Consider the following 19,907-nt stretch of genomic DNA (forward strand, 5'->3'; position numbering starts at 1 on the left):
TAGAGTTTCATTCAACCTACATGTGCCTATAGGTCCTCCCTGTGGCAATGACATCTCTCAGCTCAGTAAGGGCCACTTGCAGTAGGAATATGACCCTAACCAGAAGACTCAGTGGATCCTTATCACCTTCATAGAAAGGTACTCACCATCCATGTCAACAGCCAAGCCAACACGCTGTTGCTCCAATACGTAAAAGGCACTTCTGTAGGGCTGGCATGAGTCAGTCAGTTCAAGACAACCTGAAGGAGTTGAATAACATCTATCCAGTGAGTCCTGCAAGACTTCAGGCCCTTTCTCATCCAGCAGCTCCCTGCTGAGCCTGGAAAAGTGGGAAAAAGTAAAGAATAAGCCAGGGAGAATCAGAAACCACACAGCCCCAGCTAGATTTCATGGCTAACGTAAGGAAGAGTTTGAAAAGAAAAAGGACAGATCCATGAATGAGGTAACAAATTATTGCCTTTATGTTGGGATAGACTAGGGCCAGGTAGAAAAGGATGAAAGAGAAAGACACACAGACACACACACACACACACACACACACAGAGTGAGCTCAGTGAATTCGTCAGTTGACACACTGATGAGGGAGTCAAAGGACACTCTGTATTTGTGCTCTCAGGACACACAGTGAACAGTGATCATGAAAAGCATGTCCTCAATAATTTTGCATAAAATGTGCTCAAGTTTCCCTGCAGTTACCATGAGAATACAGCTTTTGAGGTATGGTCAACCTTCACTAGGTTAGTAAATGATAAGGGTAGGAAGAAATGGAAACCTAAACATTTACTCTAATGAGAATCAAAAAGCAATGTAGTAGGCATAATTCAGACTCGTCTGACAAGACACAATCATTATTTTTAGCATGTACTGTTTTCCCTGGACTTGGCATCTCCAGGTGTCAACATCAAATTAACTGTCCACAATTTCTCAGACTCACCTGGGACCTGTTGCCTCTTGGTCGTCCTTTTTCACTTGATCCCACCGATGTCCTGCAAATAAATTCAGACGGGCCCTCTTACATTAAGCAGTTCTTCCTTGCACACAGAAACATTCCTCTGTCCAATCCTAACACAGGGACATCAGTCTTGTCAGTGTGAGAACAGGAGACTTTGAGAGAAATATTCCAGTAGGCCTGAGGTCAACTCTTGAGAAAACTGGCTTGGGTTCTTTCATGAGCCTTGGGCAAAGTTCCCCTGTTTTGGAATGTTATCTTCCCTATGTGCTCTGTCCTAGGTTTATGTACACAAATGAGCAATTTTTTCCCCAATAAATTGTAGGCAAATAGTTCTAACACCTCATAGGAGAGATACTTCAATATTAAGCTTTCTCTCATCAAATACCCAGAATTTGATAGCTTATGAGATTGTGGACACAGAGATTTGATGAAGGGGTGCAATGTACCAGCTCTTGAGTCAAAATGAAACTTGGTTCTACACAGAAGCATCAGCTATTATGGCTTTTGTGGGTGAAAAGTCAGCCATTTATCTAGAAAACATACCAGGAACATGATGGACAGATGAGCTAAAACAAGCGAACTTAGAACACACAGAAAATGGGACTAAATTCAGTGAAACCTGGGTCACATCTTTCACTGAGAGGTAGACAAGGGTGACACTGGCCTTTGGCAGGTAAAGAACCACACAGACATGCTTTGGGAACAAAACTCATAAGGAATTTTGTAGCTGGCAAGAGACATTTAATTCAGATGAGCTGATCTGACAGACACCTCCTGGGCATGTGCTGCATAGTTTGGTGTGAGTTTGCCACACCTGCCTTGAGTTCAATGTCGTGACAGTCAGTCCAGGTTGGCGCGGGCATGGCCTGAGACTAGGAAGAGAGCAAAGCTCACTGACCCACCCCATGCCTGTGCTTCAGACTCGACTCCAGAGTGATTGAAATCTACATTGATATATAGGTTCAGCCCACGGTGATGGCAAATCTCAGCCCAACAAGGGGCACAAGGCCCAAAGATTATGGGGTCTACCTGGGCCATGAACTGGAGCTTTATCACCTTCACAATGGAGTACTCACTGCCTATGTCAACAGCCATGCAGACTTGCTGTTCCTCTAATGAGTGAAATGTGCTGCTGTAAGACTGGTACGGGGCCAACATTTCAGGAGGAATTGAGAGAGTCGAATAACCTTCATCCCAGGCCTCCTGGGGGACTTCCTCCTCTTCAGACTCCTGCAGATTCCTGATGAGCCAGGCAGGACAGGGATGATAGAAGATTTAACCAACAGACATTAGACAACAAAACCTCCCAGATGATCTGATGGGAGACAGAATGGAGTGGTCACAGAAACCAAAGGCATTTTTCCTTCAAGAGAAATAAAACTATCCTTCTAAATACAGGGTGGAGGGTGACTGCTCTGGGGACAGAGCAAAAATGGGCAGCATGTGCTCAGTACATTTGCCACAGATGAGCCAACTCAGGGCACCCAGACTCTCCCTGTAAACTACCATCATGACTTGCAGCACAGAGAACTGACACAGGGCTTCAACTACTTTGCATAAATTGGGTTGAATTTTACATGCAGCATTCAAGTGAAGAGAGTTCCTGACGCAGTGCAGACACAGATCTTGTGTATTAAGGGCCCCATTTTCCCAATATTTTGATATAATATATTTACTTTTTCAATTTCTTTTCTTGCAAAAATACTAGCCAACATACTACCAACAAATAGGAAGAAAGCATATATACACCTCTCCCTGGATTTAAACACATGGGAGAGAATAGGCAACACCAAGAAATCCCTGTTTGAGGGTCTGGAGTGGACTTCCAGCAAACTCCAACAGACCTGAAGCTGAGGGACCTGACTGTTAGAAGGAAAACTAACACACAGAAAGGAATAGCATCAACATCAACAAAAAAGACATCCACCCCAAAACCCCATCTGTAGGTCGCCATCATCAAAGACCAAGGGTAGATAAAACCACAAAGGTGGGGAGAAACCAGAGCACAAAAGCTGAAAATTCCAAAAACCTGACATCCCTTCTCCTCCAAAGGATCGCAGCTCCTCACCAGCAATGGAACAAAGCAGGATGGAGAATGACTTCGATGAGCTGACAGAAGTAGGCTTCAGAAAGTCGGTAATAACAAACTTCTCTGAGCTAAAGGAGGATGTGCGAACTCATCTCAAGGAAGCTAAAAACCTTGAAAAAAGATTAGACGAATGGCTAACCAGAATGAACAGTGTAGAGAAGACCTTAAATGACCTGATGGAGCTGAAAACCATGGCACGAGAACTACGTGATGCATGCACAAGCTTCAGTAGCCAATTCGATCAAGTGCAAGAAACGGTATCAGTGATTCAAGATCAAATTAGTGAAATGAAGCGAGAAGAGAAGTTTAGAGAAAAAAGAGTAAAAAGAAATGAACAAGCCTCCAATAAATATGGGACTATGTGGAAAGACCAAATCTACGTTTGATTGGTGTACTGAAAGTGACGGGGAGAATGGAACCAAGCTGGGAAACATTCTTCAGGATATTATCCAGGAGGACTTCCCCAACCTAGCAAGGAAGGCCAACACTCAAATTCAGGAAACACAGAGAACACCATAAAGATACTCCTCGAGAAGAGCAACCCCAAAACACGTAATTGTCACATTCACCAAGGTTGAAATGAAGGAAAAAACGCTAAGGGCAGCCAGAGAGAAAGGTCGGATTACCCACAAAGGGAAGCCCATCAGACTAGCAGCAGATCTCTTGGCACAAACCCTACAAGCCAGAAGAGAGTGGGAGCAATATTCAACATTCTTTTTTTTTTTTCCATATGTATAGTTTTCCTTTATTATTTTTTGTGTGTATGTATATATATATATTTTTTAATACTTTAAGTCTTAGGGTACATGTGCACAACGTGCAGGTTAGTTACATATGTATACATGTCCACATTGGTGTGCTTCACCCATTAACTCATCATTTAACATTAGGTATATCTCCTAATGCTACCCCTCCTCCCTCCCCCCACCCTACAACAGGCCCCAGTGTGTGATGTTCCCCTTCCTGTGTCCATGTGTTCTCATTGTTCAGTTCCCACCTGTGAGTAAGAACATGCGGTATTTGGTTTTTTGTCCTTGCAATAGTTTGCTGAGAATGATGGTTTCCAGCTTCATCCATGCCCCTACAAGGGACATGAACTCATCATTTTTTATAGCTGCATACTATTCCATGGTGTATATGTGCCACATTTTCTTAATCCAGTCTATCATTGCTGGATATTTGGCTTGGTTCCAAGTCTTTGCTATTGTGAATAGTGCCGCAATAAACATATGTGTGCATGTGTCTTTACAGCAGCATGATTTATAATCCTTTGGGTATACACCCAGTAATGGGATGGCTGGGACAAATGGTATTTCTAGTTCTAGATCCCTGAGGAATTGCCACACTGCCTTCCACAATCGTTGAACTAGTTTACAGTCCCACCAACAGTGTAAAAGTGTTCCTATTTCTCCACATCCTCTCCAGCATCTTCAACATTCTTAAAGAAAAGAATTTTCAACCCAGAATTTCATATCCAGCCAAACAAAGCTTCATAAGTGAAGGAGAAATAAATCCTTTACAGAGAAGCAAATGCTGAGAGATTTTGTCACCACCAGGCCTGCCTTACAAGAGCTCCTAAAGGAAGCACTAAACATGGAAAGGAACAACCGGTACCAGCCACTGCAAAAACATGCCAAACTGTAAAGACCATTGACGCTAGGAAGAAACTGCATCAACTAACGGGCGAAATAACCAGCTAACATCATAACGACAGGATCAAATTCACACATAACAATATTAACCTTAAATGTAAATGGGCTAAATGCCCCAGTTAAAAAAACACAGAATGGCAAACTGGATAAAGAGTCAAGACCCATCAGTGTGCTGTACTCAGGAAACCCATCTCACATGCAGAGACACACATAGGCTCAAAATAAAGGGATGGAGGAAGATCTACCAAGCAAATGGAAAACAAAAAAAGGCAGGGGTTGCAATCCTAGTCTCTGATAAAACAGACTTTACACCAACAAAGATCAAAAGAGACAAAGAAGGCCAATACATAATGGTAAAGGGATCAATTCAACAAGAAGAGTTAACTATCCTAAATATATATGCATCCTATACAGGAGCACCCAGATTCATAAAGCAAGTCCTGAGAGACCTACAAAGAGATTTAGACTCCACACAATCATCATGGGAGACTTTAACACCCCACTGTCAATATTAGACAGATCAATGAGACAGAAGCTTAACAAGGATATCCAGGACTTGAACTCAGCTCTCCAGCAAGCAGACCTAAAAGACATCTACAGAACTCTCCACCCCAGATCAACAGAATATACATTCTTCTCAGCACCACATCACACTTATTCCAAAATTGACCACATCGTTGGAGGTAAAGCACTCGTCAGCAAATGTAAAAGAATGGAAATCACAACAAACTGTCAGACCACAGTGCAATCAAATTAGAACTCAGGATTAAGAAACTCACTCAAAACCGCACAACTACATGGAAACTGAACAACCTGCTCCTGAATGACTACTAGGAAAATAACAAAATGAAGGCAGAAATAAAGATGTTCTTTGAAACCAATGAGAACAAAGACACAACATACCAGAATCTCTGGGACACATTTAAAGCAATGTGTAGAGGGAAAATTATAGCACTAAATGCCCACAAGAGAAAGCAGAAAAGATCTAAAATTAACACCCTAACATCACAATTAAAATAACTAGAGAAGCAAAGCAAACAAATTCAAAAGCTAGCAGAAGACAAGAAGTAACTAAGATCAGAGCAGAACTAAAGGAGATAGAGACACAAAAAACCCTTCAAAAAATCAATGAATCCAGGGCTGGTTTTTTGAAAAGATCAACAAGAAAACCCTGTTTGGCTAGTTCACCTGGCTCATCTGATGGCAAGTTCCTATCTTGAGAGGACTATGAAATTAAAACCAATACAAGTGCCACAAATAACATACAACATTGTAAATCAGCACAATTTGTAGCTGGGTGAATGGAAGAAATAGTTCTATTCATCACTTCCTCATTTTCCCTAAATCTACAATCTCCAGATGTCACTACTGAATTAACAGCCAACAATTCCACAACATTACCTGGGAGACACTGGCCTTTTTTCTTCCTCTTCCTCATCATCACTTTCATTTTCTGTAAATAAATTCAGAGAAGCAGGTCACATTAAGCAATTCATACTTCACATATGAACAAATCACTGTCCAGTCATAGCACAAGGACATAACTATTCTCAGTGCAAGAATAAGGATTCTGACAGGAATATTCTAGGGTGTCCTAGATTAACTTTGGTGAGAATTAGATGACCGTGCTTTCCAGACCCACAGGCCAAAATCTCCCTCTACGTGTAGACCATAATGCCATATTCCCTGCCTGAGTCAAAGTTAAACAAAATTTTTCCCCCAAAAAAATCTCCAAAAATTGGTCAAACAATTTTCTAAGAGTGTTGCTGCAATACGGACTTATATCACCAGGTAACATGGACATTAAATGTTTACAGGCATCTATTCATGAAACACGACTGATAGATAAATTTGAACAACTCTTGTTTTAAAAAGAATCTGTGATTTGGGAGGCCAAGACAGGTGAATCATTTGAGGACATGAGTTCAGGACTACCCTGGCCAATATGGGGAAACCCTGTCTCTACTAAAAATACAAAAATTAGCCAGATGTGATGTTGTGCACCTGTGGTCCCAGCAACTCAGGAGGCTGAGGCAGGAGAATCACTTGAATCTGGGAGGCAGAGGTTGCACCAAGCCAAGATGGTGCCACTGCACTCCAGCCTGGGTGACAGAGCAAGACTCCATCGCAAAAAAAAATATATATATATATCCACGATGCTACAAAGAAACACTGGATCAGCCATTGCATTGACAGGGTGGAAAACCAGAGTCCAGCCTTGCTTTATGGAAATATATCACCAAAGTAAAGAAGAAGTTTCCGTCCTGATTTCAGGGTGACTGTGCAGCTAAGCAAGCTGACTTAAAGGAGATCCAGATGAAAGCTGAGAACAGTGAAGCCTGGGGAACAATATTTCCAAATACAAAGGCAAGGCTGCCAGCTTCCTTAAACAGGCATAGAAACTCCATGGACATTGTTCAGGGACAGATGACTTAATCACAGATGACAAGAGATACTGAATCGAAGCTAGGAGGCCTGACAGATACTGCCTGTGCACCTCCTGCACTCAGGTGACTATGAGATTGTCACACTTGCCTGGGGTTGAGTAACTTGATACTGGGGACTGGCAGACAAAGGCATGACATTAGCTAAGAAGGACAAAAAAACTCCCCGATATCTGTTTAGAAACACATCATAGTTTTTATTCAAATGAATTTGTGTTTATAGAGCCTGTCTTCAGAGTTTATCTTCCTCAGCCTAGAGAGAGGTATGAGACACAAGGAAAACAGAGGCTACCTGGAATAATGTGTACAGCATCCTCCCATTCAACATGAGAGGATGAGCCAATGAGAGTTGAGTCGACTTTGTCTTCCTCAAATGTGATTTTGGTTTTCCTATGTGGCTGGTTGGAGTCAAAAGGGCCATGGCTATTTGAACAAGTGATGGCACATTCCTCCAGTGAGTCCTCAGGGACTTCCTTTTCTTCAGCCTTCTGCATCTCCCTGATGAGCCAGGTGGGACAGAGATGACAGAAGATTAAACACAGAGGGATTGGACCCCAGGGAGTCCTAGCTGGTTTTGACAGGCGGCATTAAGTGAGTGGTCCCAGAAAGCAAAATGGAGGTTCCCTTAAAGAGGGAACATGCAATCCTGTTCTCTCTGAAACAGAGCATGGCTGCCATGGGAAACAGAGAGGAAGAGAGCAGCTGGTGTTCAGTGCACTGGACAGATAGGAGCTGAGGAGGATGAAGACTCAGCTATCCCTGTACGGTGCAGACATGACACTCGGCACACATAGAGAAACATGACAGCTGCCGCACCCTGTGTCTAACCTGGGTTATATTTCACATACTGTGGCCAAGCGGATGCGGGTTTTTGGCCCATCATAGATGCCAGAGAGGGTGTGCCTCCTAGATATTCCTCATATGTTACCATCCATTAATTGTTCCTGAGAATTCAGTGTTACCTGGGGGCAGACGATTCCTGCACTTTCTCAGCCACCTCAACTTGAACATCTTCATCGTCATCGTTGTCATTTTCTGTAAATACAGAAGTGTTCATTCAGATATTTCCCACTTCACAGTCTGCAAGCACAGTCAGCCCAATGTGCAACAAAGACATGAACAGCTAGACATGGGTCACCGTTCAACTGAAAACTCTCATGTTTTATCTTTAACAGAATGCCCTGGCATGGTTTCCTGATCCATCAGGCAATGCATTTCTGATGTGGAGGGCCACCATCAAGATGTGGCCAAATATTGAAAAGACCTTTTGCTTCCCATATCACTGGAGGCTTGTGCAGCCTCTCTCTGGACGTTGGCAGCTGTCTCCCCAATCGTGCCAGATCTGATTCCCAGGCACAGGCTTGGTGTCCTGTCACAGTTTGCATTTCAAACCTAATTCTTTCTCTTAGAAGCAGACAAACTTGTCCCACAGTCCTCTATCCATCAGAAAATTTCAAGCCTCCAAGTGGCTTCTGCTGTGTTATTCAGGGACATTCTATCCATGGGGAGTGCTCCAGTCTGAAGCACTTCCTACCACCAAATGCCCCCACATCAAGTGCCTTCTCCAACATCACACGGCGAGGGGCTTCATCTCATTTTGGAAAGCAGTTGTAAGTGTTCCCACATTTGAATGCTTCAGAACCTTGCAAGAGACAATTTGTCTGCCACGGAGAGAGAGAAACTCAGGAAGGACAAGTCATTCACTCTCTGACAGTTACTAAGAACATTGCCGAAAGACAGCCTGGGAACCTTCATTCTTAGTCCAGAGCTCTTTTCACTCTAACAAGCCTGCTCCCATCGCAGCCTCCTTCCTGTCCTTTAAAACTAGACAGATGCTGCCTCTTACTCCAAAGACCACCTTCCATCAAGGGAGGAGGGACACTTCCAATACTGTGACCTCCAACCCCATGGGTTTCCCATCTCCGTTCTTACCCAGGAAGTCCTGGTCATGTCATGGCCACATAAGCTTAGTGGAAAAAAACACCATGGATACAACCGTCATTGGGAAAGTATGGAGGTCTGGAGCCTCTCATAAGCCTGGGGTTTTGGGTCATCAGGGCCTATGGCCACCTTACCTGGGCTGAGCTTTTGGACAAGTTGCTGGGCCAGTCTACACCCCTCAGCCAGCTGTTCTTGGAGGTCCTGCCCCTGGGACTTGTCCGGCTCATCCGGAGTGAGGAGGGCCTGGAGATGCTCATTCAATGAGCGGGAGGCATCTCTCCCTTCCCGTAACTTCTCCTTTAACTGGGTCAGCTCTCGTTCCTGAGAGTGAACCAGGACTTTATATTGCCTAAGGTGAGACGGTAGAGAAAATTTAAGAGTAGAAAGGGTTGAGTGATCCGTTCAAATATTGCAACAGAGACTTCTGAGACAATGTCCTCAAGGAGACCTTCAAGCAGAAGGTCAGCACATGTTGAAAGGAACGTCTGTGGCCAAGAGAAAGAATAGAAAATGGTTTACAGGCTTCCTCTGTATCAGAGAGGGCTCCTGCAAGATCCTCGATGATGTTCCATTCATCTTTCCCTTCTGTAAACAAAAGTAGGTGTCTTCCTAATTCCATTTCAAAAAGACATCCTTTCAGTTCCTCACTCTGGCCATGGACATTTCCATGTGAAAATACACATAGTGCATCTTGCGGCCACTAGATACAAAGCCATGTACAGAAATGAGGCCAGATGCAGATGGGGCGAATTGAAAAGACGAAAGAAGAAAAGAATGACAGGGTCGAGAAGGCAACATTGATTGAGTGAAAGAATGAGAAGCCGCAGTCAGTCAGGAGGTGATTCTCACTAAGGGTAAGTGGGGTGGTGACGGCACACCATTTTGAGTATACTGAATGCTGCTGTGTGGTTCACACTCCTTCGGTTAATTTTGTGTTATGTAAATTTCACATCAACAATTACTTGTTTGAAAAAGAGAAAACAAAGCTCTGAGAAACAACTGCAACCCATACATTTGTATTATACCTCTTCTCTGCTTGATAAATACTTGTGTGTTGCGAGCCTGCCATGGCAATTCCTGCCCTTCCCCTGGCCCAGCTTCGTTCTTACTTCTCCCCACCGAGCTGTTGTACTTCAGAGATTTACACACCTGCCCCCCTGCCTGCCCCCATGGGGTCCCCTCACCTGAGCTCCTCAGCTTGCTTGAGCTGCTCCGCAAGCTTCTCCTCCTTGAACTGTCGTCGCTCATTCCTCAGCATAGATTTTATGAGGTCTTCGCACTCTTCGTATTCTGAGAAAAGACAGACACGCCTGCCTCAGTGGAAGGCTGGACATGCTGCTGTGGTCATTGCCTACAGGACAGGAGCCAGGTCCATCCCAAGGACAAAACTCTCCCCAGTACCAGGGTCTAGACAGGGATTTCCACATCTTTACTCTTCAGTCTCCTGACTTTCTGGCATCTGATCCTCCAAACTTTAGAGATGAAGAAAGAGAACCTCAAGGGCACATCAAGGAAGTTGACAAGATGATTCAACCACAACGAAGTGGAGTCAGAATTCACAGTCCCTGAGGTCTGACTCTGAATGCGGGGCCACTTTCCCAAGCCTTGCAGCCTCTCCTCTAAAACACTGCACTGGGGCATGAAGTAGTGATTTCTTGTACAGTCGGGAAGGCCCCTAGGACTATGGGACTGATGGTTTCCCTTTTACTGGGAATTTCAAGGACAAGTATGCGAAAGATTTTTAAAATCTTTGATTTTTAAATCATATCTTCAGTTATGATTTTAACAATCATATCTGAAGCATAAAGAGTGACACATAACACCATAAGGCCATGAAGGAAATATGCCCAAATGCTAATAAAGTGTGTGTTAATTTAGAAACAGCAGAATGAAGAACTAATAGATAGTGTTTACTGTGTGCCAATAAATGTTCTAGGAGATTGACAAGAAATAGCTCATGTAATTCACTGCAGCAATTTACAGAGGTAGGTATTATTGTAGTACCCTCTGAACAGGTGAGGAAACTGAGAGACAGACAAGACAAGCAACTTGGATGGAGCCCAGGAGACAGGCCCACGGTCCCTGCTCTGTACACTGCACTGCTATCTCCACACATTCTCGGGTGCGATCTTTCTTCCTCTTTAGCAACAAGACTCTGTGCCCCAGGAAGCAGGACTTCACTCTCACCAAGCTACTCTCTGCTTTTTATTCTTATTTTTATTTATCATTATTATTATTATTATTTTTACCAGTCTCGCCCTGTCGCCCAGGCTGGAGTGCAATGGCAAAATCTTGGCTCACTGCAACCTCAGCCTCCTGGGTTCAAAGGATTCTCCTGCCTCAGCCTGCTGGGCAGGGGTGATTACAGTCACCTGCCACCACGCCCATCTACTTTTTGTATTTTTAGTGGAGATGGGGTTTCTCCATGTTGCCCAGGCTGGTCTCAAACTCCTGACCTCATGATCTGCCCGCCTCAGCCTCCCAAAGTGCTGGGATTACAGGAGTGAGCCACCATGCACGGCCCCTACTCCCTGCTCTTGATGCTGTCACTTATAGACAGCACAGGTTCTATTAGGAGTAGACTCCTCTTGAAGCCCCTCAGAGCAGGTACTGGCTACTACCACCAAGTTTCCCTCAGAGTCACTAGAACAGAGCTTTGCCTGTTGGGCCTCAACAGAAACTTGAACTGCATAAAAGTTCACTAGTCTCAGACATTTAGAACAACAGACTAGATGTTATTTGTCTGCAGGATCTTATATGGTACAGAGAGGATTCTGGAAAACACGATTGAGCCTCTTGGAGAAAACAGGTCATTCTGTGCCTGTGTCAGAAATCAATAAATGGCAGTTTAACTCTAGTCCCACCCCCACCTGATTGCAAACATGGAAAGTTGCTAAATACTTTGGTACCTCTGTCTTCCAACTTTAACAAAATGTTAAAATACCCGTTTCTGTTTTCCTAGAAGTACAGGAAGGATGAAATTATTTTTGATGGAGAGAGCATTTAGTGTCTCAGAGAGAAGACAGGACATCATTCATCACTTTCGTGATGGTGAGCCTATAGATCTTACTGTATTTCTTCTGTCCGTTGGCCAGGCAGCCGGCCAGTTGAGTTACAAAACATTTCTCTTGGAGGCTTCTGAACTGCTGTTTCTTCTCTGCCAGCTGGGGGCGCAATTTCTCATTGATTTCTAGAATGTTCATCTCTGCCTTCTCGCTGGACAAAGGGCCGGCTGATACCACCATGCTGACGTTTGTGGCAGAAGAGGTGGGGCCAGGGACTGGGGAGAAGAAAGGCAAACACATGATGAGTTAAAAACTGGTGAAATCAAATAGGCTTAATCAGGACTGAGGGATGTCACTGGCAGCCTTGTCTACTTATTTGAAGATGTTGTTTCCCTGGTTTCACTCTTGTCATCTCCAGTCTTGATCTCCTTTAAGTCAACTTGTCTTAGCTATGCAGTCACCTTGAAACCAAGATATAAACACTTCTACACTTTTCTTGCTTATACGTTTCTATAAAGCAAGGCTTGGCCCTGAGATTTTTACCCCATGAGTGGCCAATGTTTCTGTGTAGCACAAAAGATTTCATTTTGCTTTTTAAATTTTTTTCTTTTTTTGTTTTTTTGTTTTTTGTTTGAGACGGAGTCTCACTCTGTCACGCAGGCTGCAGTGCAGAGGCACAATCTCAGCTCACTGCCACCTCTGCCTCCCGGGTTCAAGCGATTCTCATCCCTCAGCCTGCCAAGCATCTGGGATTACAAGCGCCAAGTAACATGCCAGCTAATTTTTGTATTTTTAGTAGAGATGGGGTTTCGCCATCTTGGACAGGCTGGTTTCGAACTCCTGACCTCAGGTGTTCCGCCTACCTCAGCCTCCCAAAGTGCTGGGATTAAGATGTGAGCCAGCGCCCCTGGTCAGAGACTTTTTTTTTTTTTTTTTTTTGAGATGGAGTCTCGCTCTGTCTCCCAGGCTGGAGTGCAGTGGCACAATCTCGGCTCACTGCAAGCTCCGGTTCCTGGGTTCATGCCATTCTCCTGCCTCAGCCTCCCGAGTAGCTGGGACTACAGGCGCCCACCACCGTGCCCAGCTAATTTTATTTTATTTTTTTTTTGTATTTTCAGTAAAGACGGGGCTTCACCGTGTTAGCCAGGATGGTCTCGATCTCCTGACCTCGTGATCCACCCGCCCCGGCCTCCCAAAGTGCTGGGATTACATGTGTGAGCCACCGTGCCAGGCCGAGACTTCTTATTAATAGCTAAGACAAGCCAATGAAAAGGAGAGAGAGTCTAGCCTGCGAGGAGTGAACGAGGGTGGGAGGAACATCTCAGCCGATCCTCCCACCTAAGTCTCCTGAGCAGTTGGGACTATAGGCATGCAGCACCATGCCTGCCTAATTTTTTGTATTCTTTGTAAAGATGGGTTTCACCATATTGTCCAGGCTGGTCTTCAACTCCTGAACTCAAGTCATCCTCCCACTTGGGCCTTCCAAAGTGCTGTGATTATATGTGTGAGTCACAGCACCTAGCTCCATCCTAGTTTCTGACTAAAACAATAACAATATGTGTATATACAGCCTGTCCTCAGAATTGATCTTCCATAGCCTAGACAGAGGTATGAGACGCAAGGAAAATAGAGGCTACCTGGGAGAATGTTTAGAGCATCCTGACATTCATCATGAGAGGATTCTCTGTCTACAACCAGAGTTGAGTTGACTTCGTCTTCCTCAAATGTGATTTTGATGTTCTTGTGAGGCTGGTTGGAGTCACAAGGGCCGTGGCTATTTGAACAAGTGATGGCACATTCCTCCAGTGAGTCCTCAGGGACTTTGCTCTCTTCAGCCTTCTGCACCTCCCTGATGAGCCAGGTGGGACAGAGATGACAGAAGATTAAACACAGAGGGATTGGACCCCAGGGAGTCCCAGCTGGTTTTGACAGGCGGCATTAAGAGAGTGGTCCCAGAAAGCAAAATGGAGGTTCCCTTAAAGAGGGAACAGGCAATCCTCTTCTCTCTGCAACAGAGCATGGCTGCCATGGGAGCCAGAGAGGAAGAGAGCAGCTGGTGTTCAGTGCACTGGACAGATAGGAGCTGAGGAGGATGAAGACTCAGCTATCCCTGTATGGTACAGACATGACACTTGGCACACATAGAGAAACACGACAGCTGCCGCACCCTGTGTCTAAGCTGGGTTCAATTTCACATACTGTGGCCAAGGGGATGCGGGCTTTTGGCCCACCATAGATGCCAGAGAGGGTGTGCCTCCTAGACATTTTCATATGTTACCACCCATTACTTGCTCCTGAGTATTCAGTGTTACCTGGGGGGAGATGATTTCTGCACCTTCTCAGCCTCCTCAACTTGAACATCTTCATCCTCATCTTCGTCATTTTCTATAAATACAAAATGTTCGTTCAGATATTTCCCACTTCACATTCCACAAGCACAGTCAGTCAGCCCAACGTGCACAGAGACATGAACATCTACGTATGGTTCAGCATTGTACTGAAAACTCTCATGTTTTATCTTTCACAAAATGCCCTGGCATGGTTTCCTGATCCATCGGGCAATGCATTTCTGATGTGGAGGGCCACCATCAAGATGTGGCCAAATACTGAAAAGACCTTTTGTTTCCCATATCACTGGAGGCTTGTGCAGCCTCTCTCTGGACTTTGGCAGCTGTCTCCCCCATCCTGCCACAGATCTGATTCCCAGGAACAGGCTTGGTGTCTTGTCACAGTTCGCATTTCAAACCTCATTCTTTCTCTTAGGAGAGGACAAACTTGTCCCACAGTCCCCTATGCGTCATGAGACTGCACAGGCCCTCCATGTGGCTTCTGCTGTGTTATTCAGGGACATTCTATCCATGGGGAGTGCTCCAGTCTGAAGCACTTCCTACCACCAAATGCCCCCACATCAAGTGCCTTCTCCAACACCACATGGAGAGGGGCTTCATCTCATTTTGAAAAGCATTCGTAAGTGTTCCCATATTTGGATGCTTCAGACCCTTGCAAGAGACAATTTGTCTGCCTTTGCAGATGGAGAGAGAGAAACTCTGGAAAGATAAATCACTCACTCACCGACACTTACTAAGAACATTGCCCAAAAGACAGCCTGGGAACCTTCATTCTTAGCCCAGAGCTCTTTTCACTCCAACAAGCGCCCTCCCATCACAGCCTCCTTCCTGTCCTTTAAAACTAGATAGATGCTGCCTCTTGCTCCAAAGACCACCTTCCATCAAGGGAGGAGGGACACTTGCAATACTGTGACCTCCAAACCCATGGGTTTCCCATCTCCGTTCTTACCCAGGAAGTCCTGGTCATGTCATGGCCACATATGTGTAGCAGAATAAAACACCATTGATACAACCGTCATTGGGAAAGTATGGAGGTCTGGAGTCTCTCATAAGCCTGGGGTTTTGGGTCATCAGGGCCTATGGCCACCTTACCTGGGCTGAGCTTTTGGACAAGTTGCTGGGCCAGTCTACACCCCTCAGCCAGCTGTTCTTGGAGGTCCTGCCCCTGGGACTTGTCCGGCTCATCCGGAGTGAGGAGGGCCTGGAGATGCTCATTCAATGAGCGGGAGGCATCTCTCCCTTCCCGTAACTTCTCCTTTAACTGGGTCAGCTCTCGTTCCTGAGAGTGAACCAGGACTTTATATTGCCTAAGGTGAGACGGTAGAGAAAATTTAAGAGTAGAAAGGGTTGAGTGATCCGTTCAAATATTGCAACAGAGACTTCTGAGACAATGTCCTCAAGGAGACCTTCAAGCAGAAGGTCAGCACATGTTGAAAGGAATGTCTGTGGCCAAGAGAAAGAATAGAAAATGGTTTACAGGCTTCCTCTGTATCAGAGAGGGCTCCTGCAAGATCCTCGATGATGTTCCATTCATCTTTCCCTTCTGTAAACAAAAGTAGGTGTCTTCCTAATTCCATTTCAAAAAGACATCCTTTCAGTTCCTCACTCTGGCCATGGACATTTCCATGTGAAAATACACATAGTGCATCTTGCGGCCACTAGATACAAAGCCATGTACAGAAATGAGGCCAGATGCAGATGGGGCGAATTGAAAAGACGAAAGAAGAAAAGAATGACAGGGTCGAGAAGGCAACATTGATTGAGTGAAAGAATGAGAAGCCGCAGTCAGTCAGGAGGTGATTCTCACTAAGGGTAAGTGGGGTGGTGACGGCACACCATTTTGAGTATACTGAATGCTGCTGTGTGGTTCACACTCCTTTGGTTAATTTTTTGTTATGTAAATTTCACATCAACAATTACTTGTTTGAAAAAGAGAAAACAAGGCTCTGAGAAACAACTGCAACCCATACATTTGTATTATACCTCTTCTCTGCTTGATAAATACTTGTGTGTTGCGAGCCTGCCATGGCAATTCCTGCCCTTCCCCTGGCCCAGCTTCGTTCTTACTTCTCCCCACCGAGCTGTTGTACTTCAGAGATTTACACACCTGCCCCCCTGCCTGCCCCCATGGGGTCGCCTCACCTGAGCTCCTCAGCTTGCTTGAGCTGCTCCGCAAGCTTCTCCTCCTTGAACTGTCGTCGCTCATTCCTCAGCATAGATTTTATGAGGTCTTCGCACTCTTCATATTCTGAGAAAAGACAGACACGCCTGCCTCAGTGGAAGGCTGGACATGCTGCTGTGGTCATTGCCTACAGGGCAGGAGCCAGGTCCATCCCAAGGACAAAACTCTCCCCAGTACCAGGGTCTAGACAGGGATTTCCACATCTTTACTCTTCAGTCTCCTGACTTTCTGGCATCTGATCCTCCAAAATTTAGAGATGAAGAAAGAGAACCTCAAGGGCACATCAAGGAAGTTGACAAGATGATTCAACCACAACGAAGTGGAGTCAGAATTCACAGTCCCTGAGGTCTGACTCTGAATGCGGGGCCACTTTCCCAAGCCTTGCAGCCTCTCCTCTAAAACACTGCACTGGGGCATGAAGTAGTGATTTCTTGTACAGTCGGGAAGGCCCCTAGGACTATGGGACTGATGGTTTCCCTTTTACTGGGAATTTCAAGGACAAGTATGCGAAAGATTTTTAAAATCTTTGATTTTTAAATCATATCTTCAGTTATGATTTTAACAATCATATCTGAAGCATAAAGAGTGACACATAACACCATAAGGCCATGAAGGAAATATGCCCAAATGCTAATAAAGTGTGTGTTAATTTAGAAACAGCAGAATGAAGAACTAATAGATAGTGTTTACTGTGTGCCAATAAATGTTCTAGGAGATTGACAAGAAATAGCTCATGTAATTCACTGCAGCAATTTACAGAGGTAGGTATTATTGTAGTACCCTCTGAACAGGTGAGGAAACTGAGGGACAGACAAGACAAGCAACTTGGATGGAGCCCAGGAGACAGGCCCACGGTCCCTGCTCTGTACACTGCACTGCTATCTCCACACATTCTCGGGTGCGATCTTTCTTCCTCTTTTGCAACAAGACTCTGTGCCCCAGGAAGCAGGACTTCACTCTCACCAAGCTACTCTCTGCTTTTTATTCTTATTTTTATTTATCATTATTATTATTATTATTATTTTTACCAGTCTCGCCCTGTCGCCCAGGCTGGAGTGCAATGGCAAAATCTTGGCTCACTGCAACCTCAGCCTCCTGGGTTCAAAGGATTCTCCTGCCTCAGCCTCCTGAGCAGGGGTGATTACAGTCACCTGCCACCACGCCCATCTACTTTTTGTATTTTTAGTGGAGATGGGGTTTCTCCATGTTGCCCAGGCTGGTCTCAAACTCCTGACCTCATGATCTGCCCGCCTCAGCCTCCCAAAGTGCTGGGATTACAGGAGTGAGCCACCATGCACGGCCCCTACTCCCTGCTCTTGATGCTGTCACTTATAGACAGCACAGGTTCTATTAGGAGTAGACTCCTCTTGAAGCCCCTCAGAGCAGGTACTGGCTACTACCACCAAGTTTCCCTCAGAGTCACTAGAACAGAGCTTTGCCTGTTGGGCCTCAACAGAAACTTGAACTGCATAAAAGTTCACTAGTCTCAGACATTTAGAACAACAGACTAGATGTTATTTGTCTGCAGGATCTTATATGGTACAGAGAGGATTCTGGAAAACACGATTGAGCCTCTTGGAGAAAACAGGTCATTCTGTGCCTGTGTCAGAAATCAATAAATGGCAGTTTAACTCTAGTCCCACCCCCACCTGATTGCAAACATGGAAAGTTGCTAAATACTTTGGTACCTCTGTCTTCCAACTTTAACAAAATGTTAAAATACCCGTTTCTGTTTTCCTAGAAGTACAGGAAGGATGAAATTATTTTTGATGGAGAGAGCATTTAGTGTCTCAGAGAGAAGACAGGACATCATTCATCACTTTCGTGATGGTGAGCCTATAGATCTTACTGTATTTCTTCTGTCCGTTGGCCAGGCAGCCGGCCAGTTGAGTTACAAAACATTTCTCTTGGAGGCTTCTGAACTGCTGTTTCTTCTCTGCCAGCTGGGGGCGCAATTTCTCATTGATTTCTAGAATGTTCATCTCTGCCTTCTCGCTGGACAAAGGGCCGGCTGATACCACCATGCTGACGTTTGTGGCAGAAGAGGTGGGGCCAGGGACTGGGGAGAAGAAAGGCAAACACATGATGAGTTAAAAACTGGTGAAATCAAATAGGCTTAATCAGGACTGAGGGATGTCACTGGCAGCCTTGTCTACTTATTTGAAGATGTTGTTTCCCTGGTTTCACTCTTGTCATCTCCAGTCTTGATCTCCTTTAAGTCAACTTGTCTTAGCTATGCAGTCACCTTGAAACCAAGATATAAACACTTCTACACTTTTCTTGCTTATACGTTTCTATAAAGCAAGGCTTGGCCCTGAGATTTTTACCCCATGAGTGGCCAATGTTTCTGTGTAGCACAAAAGATTTCATTTTGCTTTTTAAATTTTTTTCTTTTTTTGTTTTTTTGTTTTTTGTTTGAGACGGAGTCTCACTCTGTCACGCAGGCTGCAGTGCAGAGGCACAATCTCAGCTCACTGCCACCTCTGCCTCCCGGGTTCAAGCGATTCTCATCCCTCAGCCTGCCAAGCATCTGGGATTACAAGCGCCAAGTAACATGCCAGCTAATTTTTGTATTTTTAGTAGAGATGGGGTTTCGCCATCTTGGACAGGCTGGTTTCGAACTCCTGACCTCAGGTGTTCCGCCTACCTCAGCCTCCCAAAGTGCTGGGATTAAGATGTGAGCCAGCGCCCCTGGTCAGAGACTTTTTTTTTTTTTTTTTTTTTGAGATGGAGTCTCGCTCTGTCTCCCAGGCTGGAGTGCAGTGGCACAATCTCGGCTCACTGCAAGCTCCGGTTCCTGGGTTCATGCCATTCTCCTGCCTCAGCCTCCCGAGTAGCTGGGACTACAGGCGCCCACCACCGTGCCCAGCTAATTTTATTTTATTTTTTTTGTATTTTCAGTAAAGACGGGGCTTCACCGTGTTAGCCAGGATGGTCTCGATCTCCTGACCTCGTGATCCACCCGCCCCGGCCTCCCAAAGTGCTGGGATTACATGTGTGAGCCACCGCGCCAGGCCGAGACTTCTTATTAATAGCTAAGACAAGCCAATGAAAAGGAGAGAGTCTAGCCTGCGAGGAGTGAACGAGGGTGGGAGGAACATCTCAGCCGATCCTCCCACCTAAGTCTCCTGAGCAGTTGGGACTATAGGCATGCAGCACCATGCCTGCCTAATTTTTTGTATTCTTTGTAAAGATGGGTTTCACCATATTGTCCAGGCTGGTCTTCAACTCCTGAACTCAAGTCATCCTCCCACTTGGGCCTTCCAAAGTGCTGTGATTATATGTGTGAGTCAC

At 45.1% G+C, this 19,907-nt stretch overlaps 2 protein-coding genes across 9 annotated transcripts in view; both read right to left on the minus strand.

Moving 5' to 3' along the window:
* GSTM2 (glutathione S-transferase mu 2) overlaps window positions 1-19,907 on the minus strand; it is a 1,178,915-nt gene that overhangs the window by 993,840 nt on the left and 165,168 nt on the right. The window lies entirely within an intron of this gene.
* LOC115932984 (neuroblastoma breakpoint family member 15) overlaps window positions 1-19,907 on the minus strand; it is a 51,721-nt gene that overhangs the window by 6,140 nt on the left and 25,674 nt on the right. For 6 of the 8 annotated variants that reach the window (XM_063701057.1, XM_063701088.1, XM_063701181.1 and 3 more), the window contains 14 exons: window positions 18,463-18,672; window positions 16,574-16,679; window positions 15,524-15,738; window positions 14,396-14,468; window positions 13,721-13,932; window positions 12,149-12,358; window positions 10,263-10,368; window positions 9,213-9,427; window positions 8,100-8,172; window positions 7,430-7,635; window positions 6,095-6,146; window positions 2,029-2,192; window positions 935-986; window positions 147-319 (listed from right to left, as the gene is read on the minus strand). In XM_063701057.1, the coding sequence (XP_063557127.1) occupies window positions 147-319; window positions 935-986; window positions 2,029-2,192; window positions 6,095-6,146; window positions 7,430-7,635; window positions 8,100-8,172; window positions 9,213-9,427; window positions 10,263-10,368; window positions 12,149-12,358; window positions 13,721-13,932; window positions 14,396-14,468; window positions 15,524-15,738; window positions 16,574-16,679; window positions 18,463-18,672 (2,067 nt within the window). Of the gene's footprint in view, window positions 1-146; window positions 320-934; window positions 987-2,028; window positions 2,193-4,038; window positions 4,123-6,094; window positions 6,147-7,429; window positions 7,636-8,099; window positions 8,173-9,212; window positions 9,428-10,262; window positions 10,369-12,148; window positions 12,359-13,720; window positions 13,933-14,395; window positions 14,469-15,523; window positions 15,739-16,573; window positions 16,680-18,462; window positions 18,673-19,907 lie in introns of all 8 variants that reach the window. The other 2 variants (XM_063701192.1, XM_063701075.1) reach the window with 2 other exon arrangements.

The sequence above is a fragment of the Gorilla gorilla genome, chromosome 1 (assembly GCF_029281585.2).
Source record: "Gorilla gorilla gorilla isolate KB3781 chromosome 1, NHGRI_mGorGor1-v2.1_pri, whole genome shotgun sequence".
NCBI classification, from domain to species: domain Eukaryota; kingdom Metazoa; phylum Chordata; class Mammalia; order Primates; family Hominidae; genus Gorilla; species Gorilla gorilla.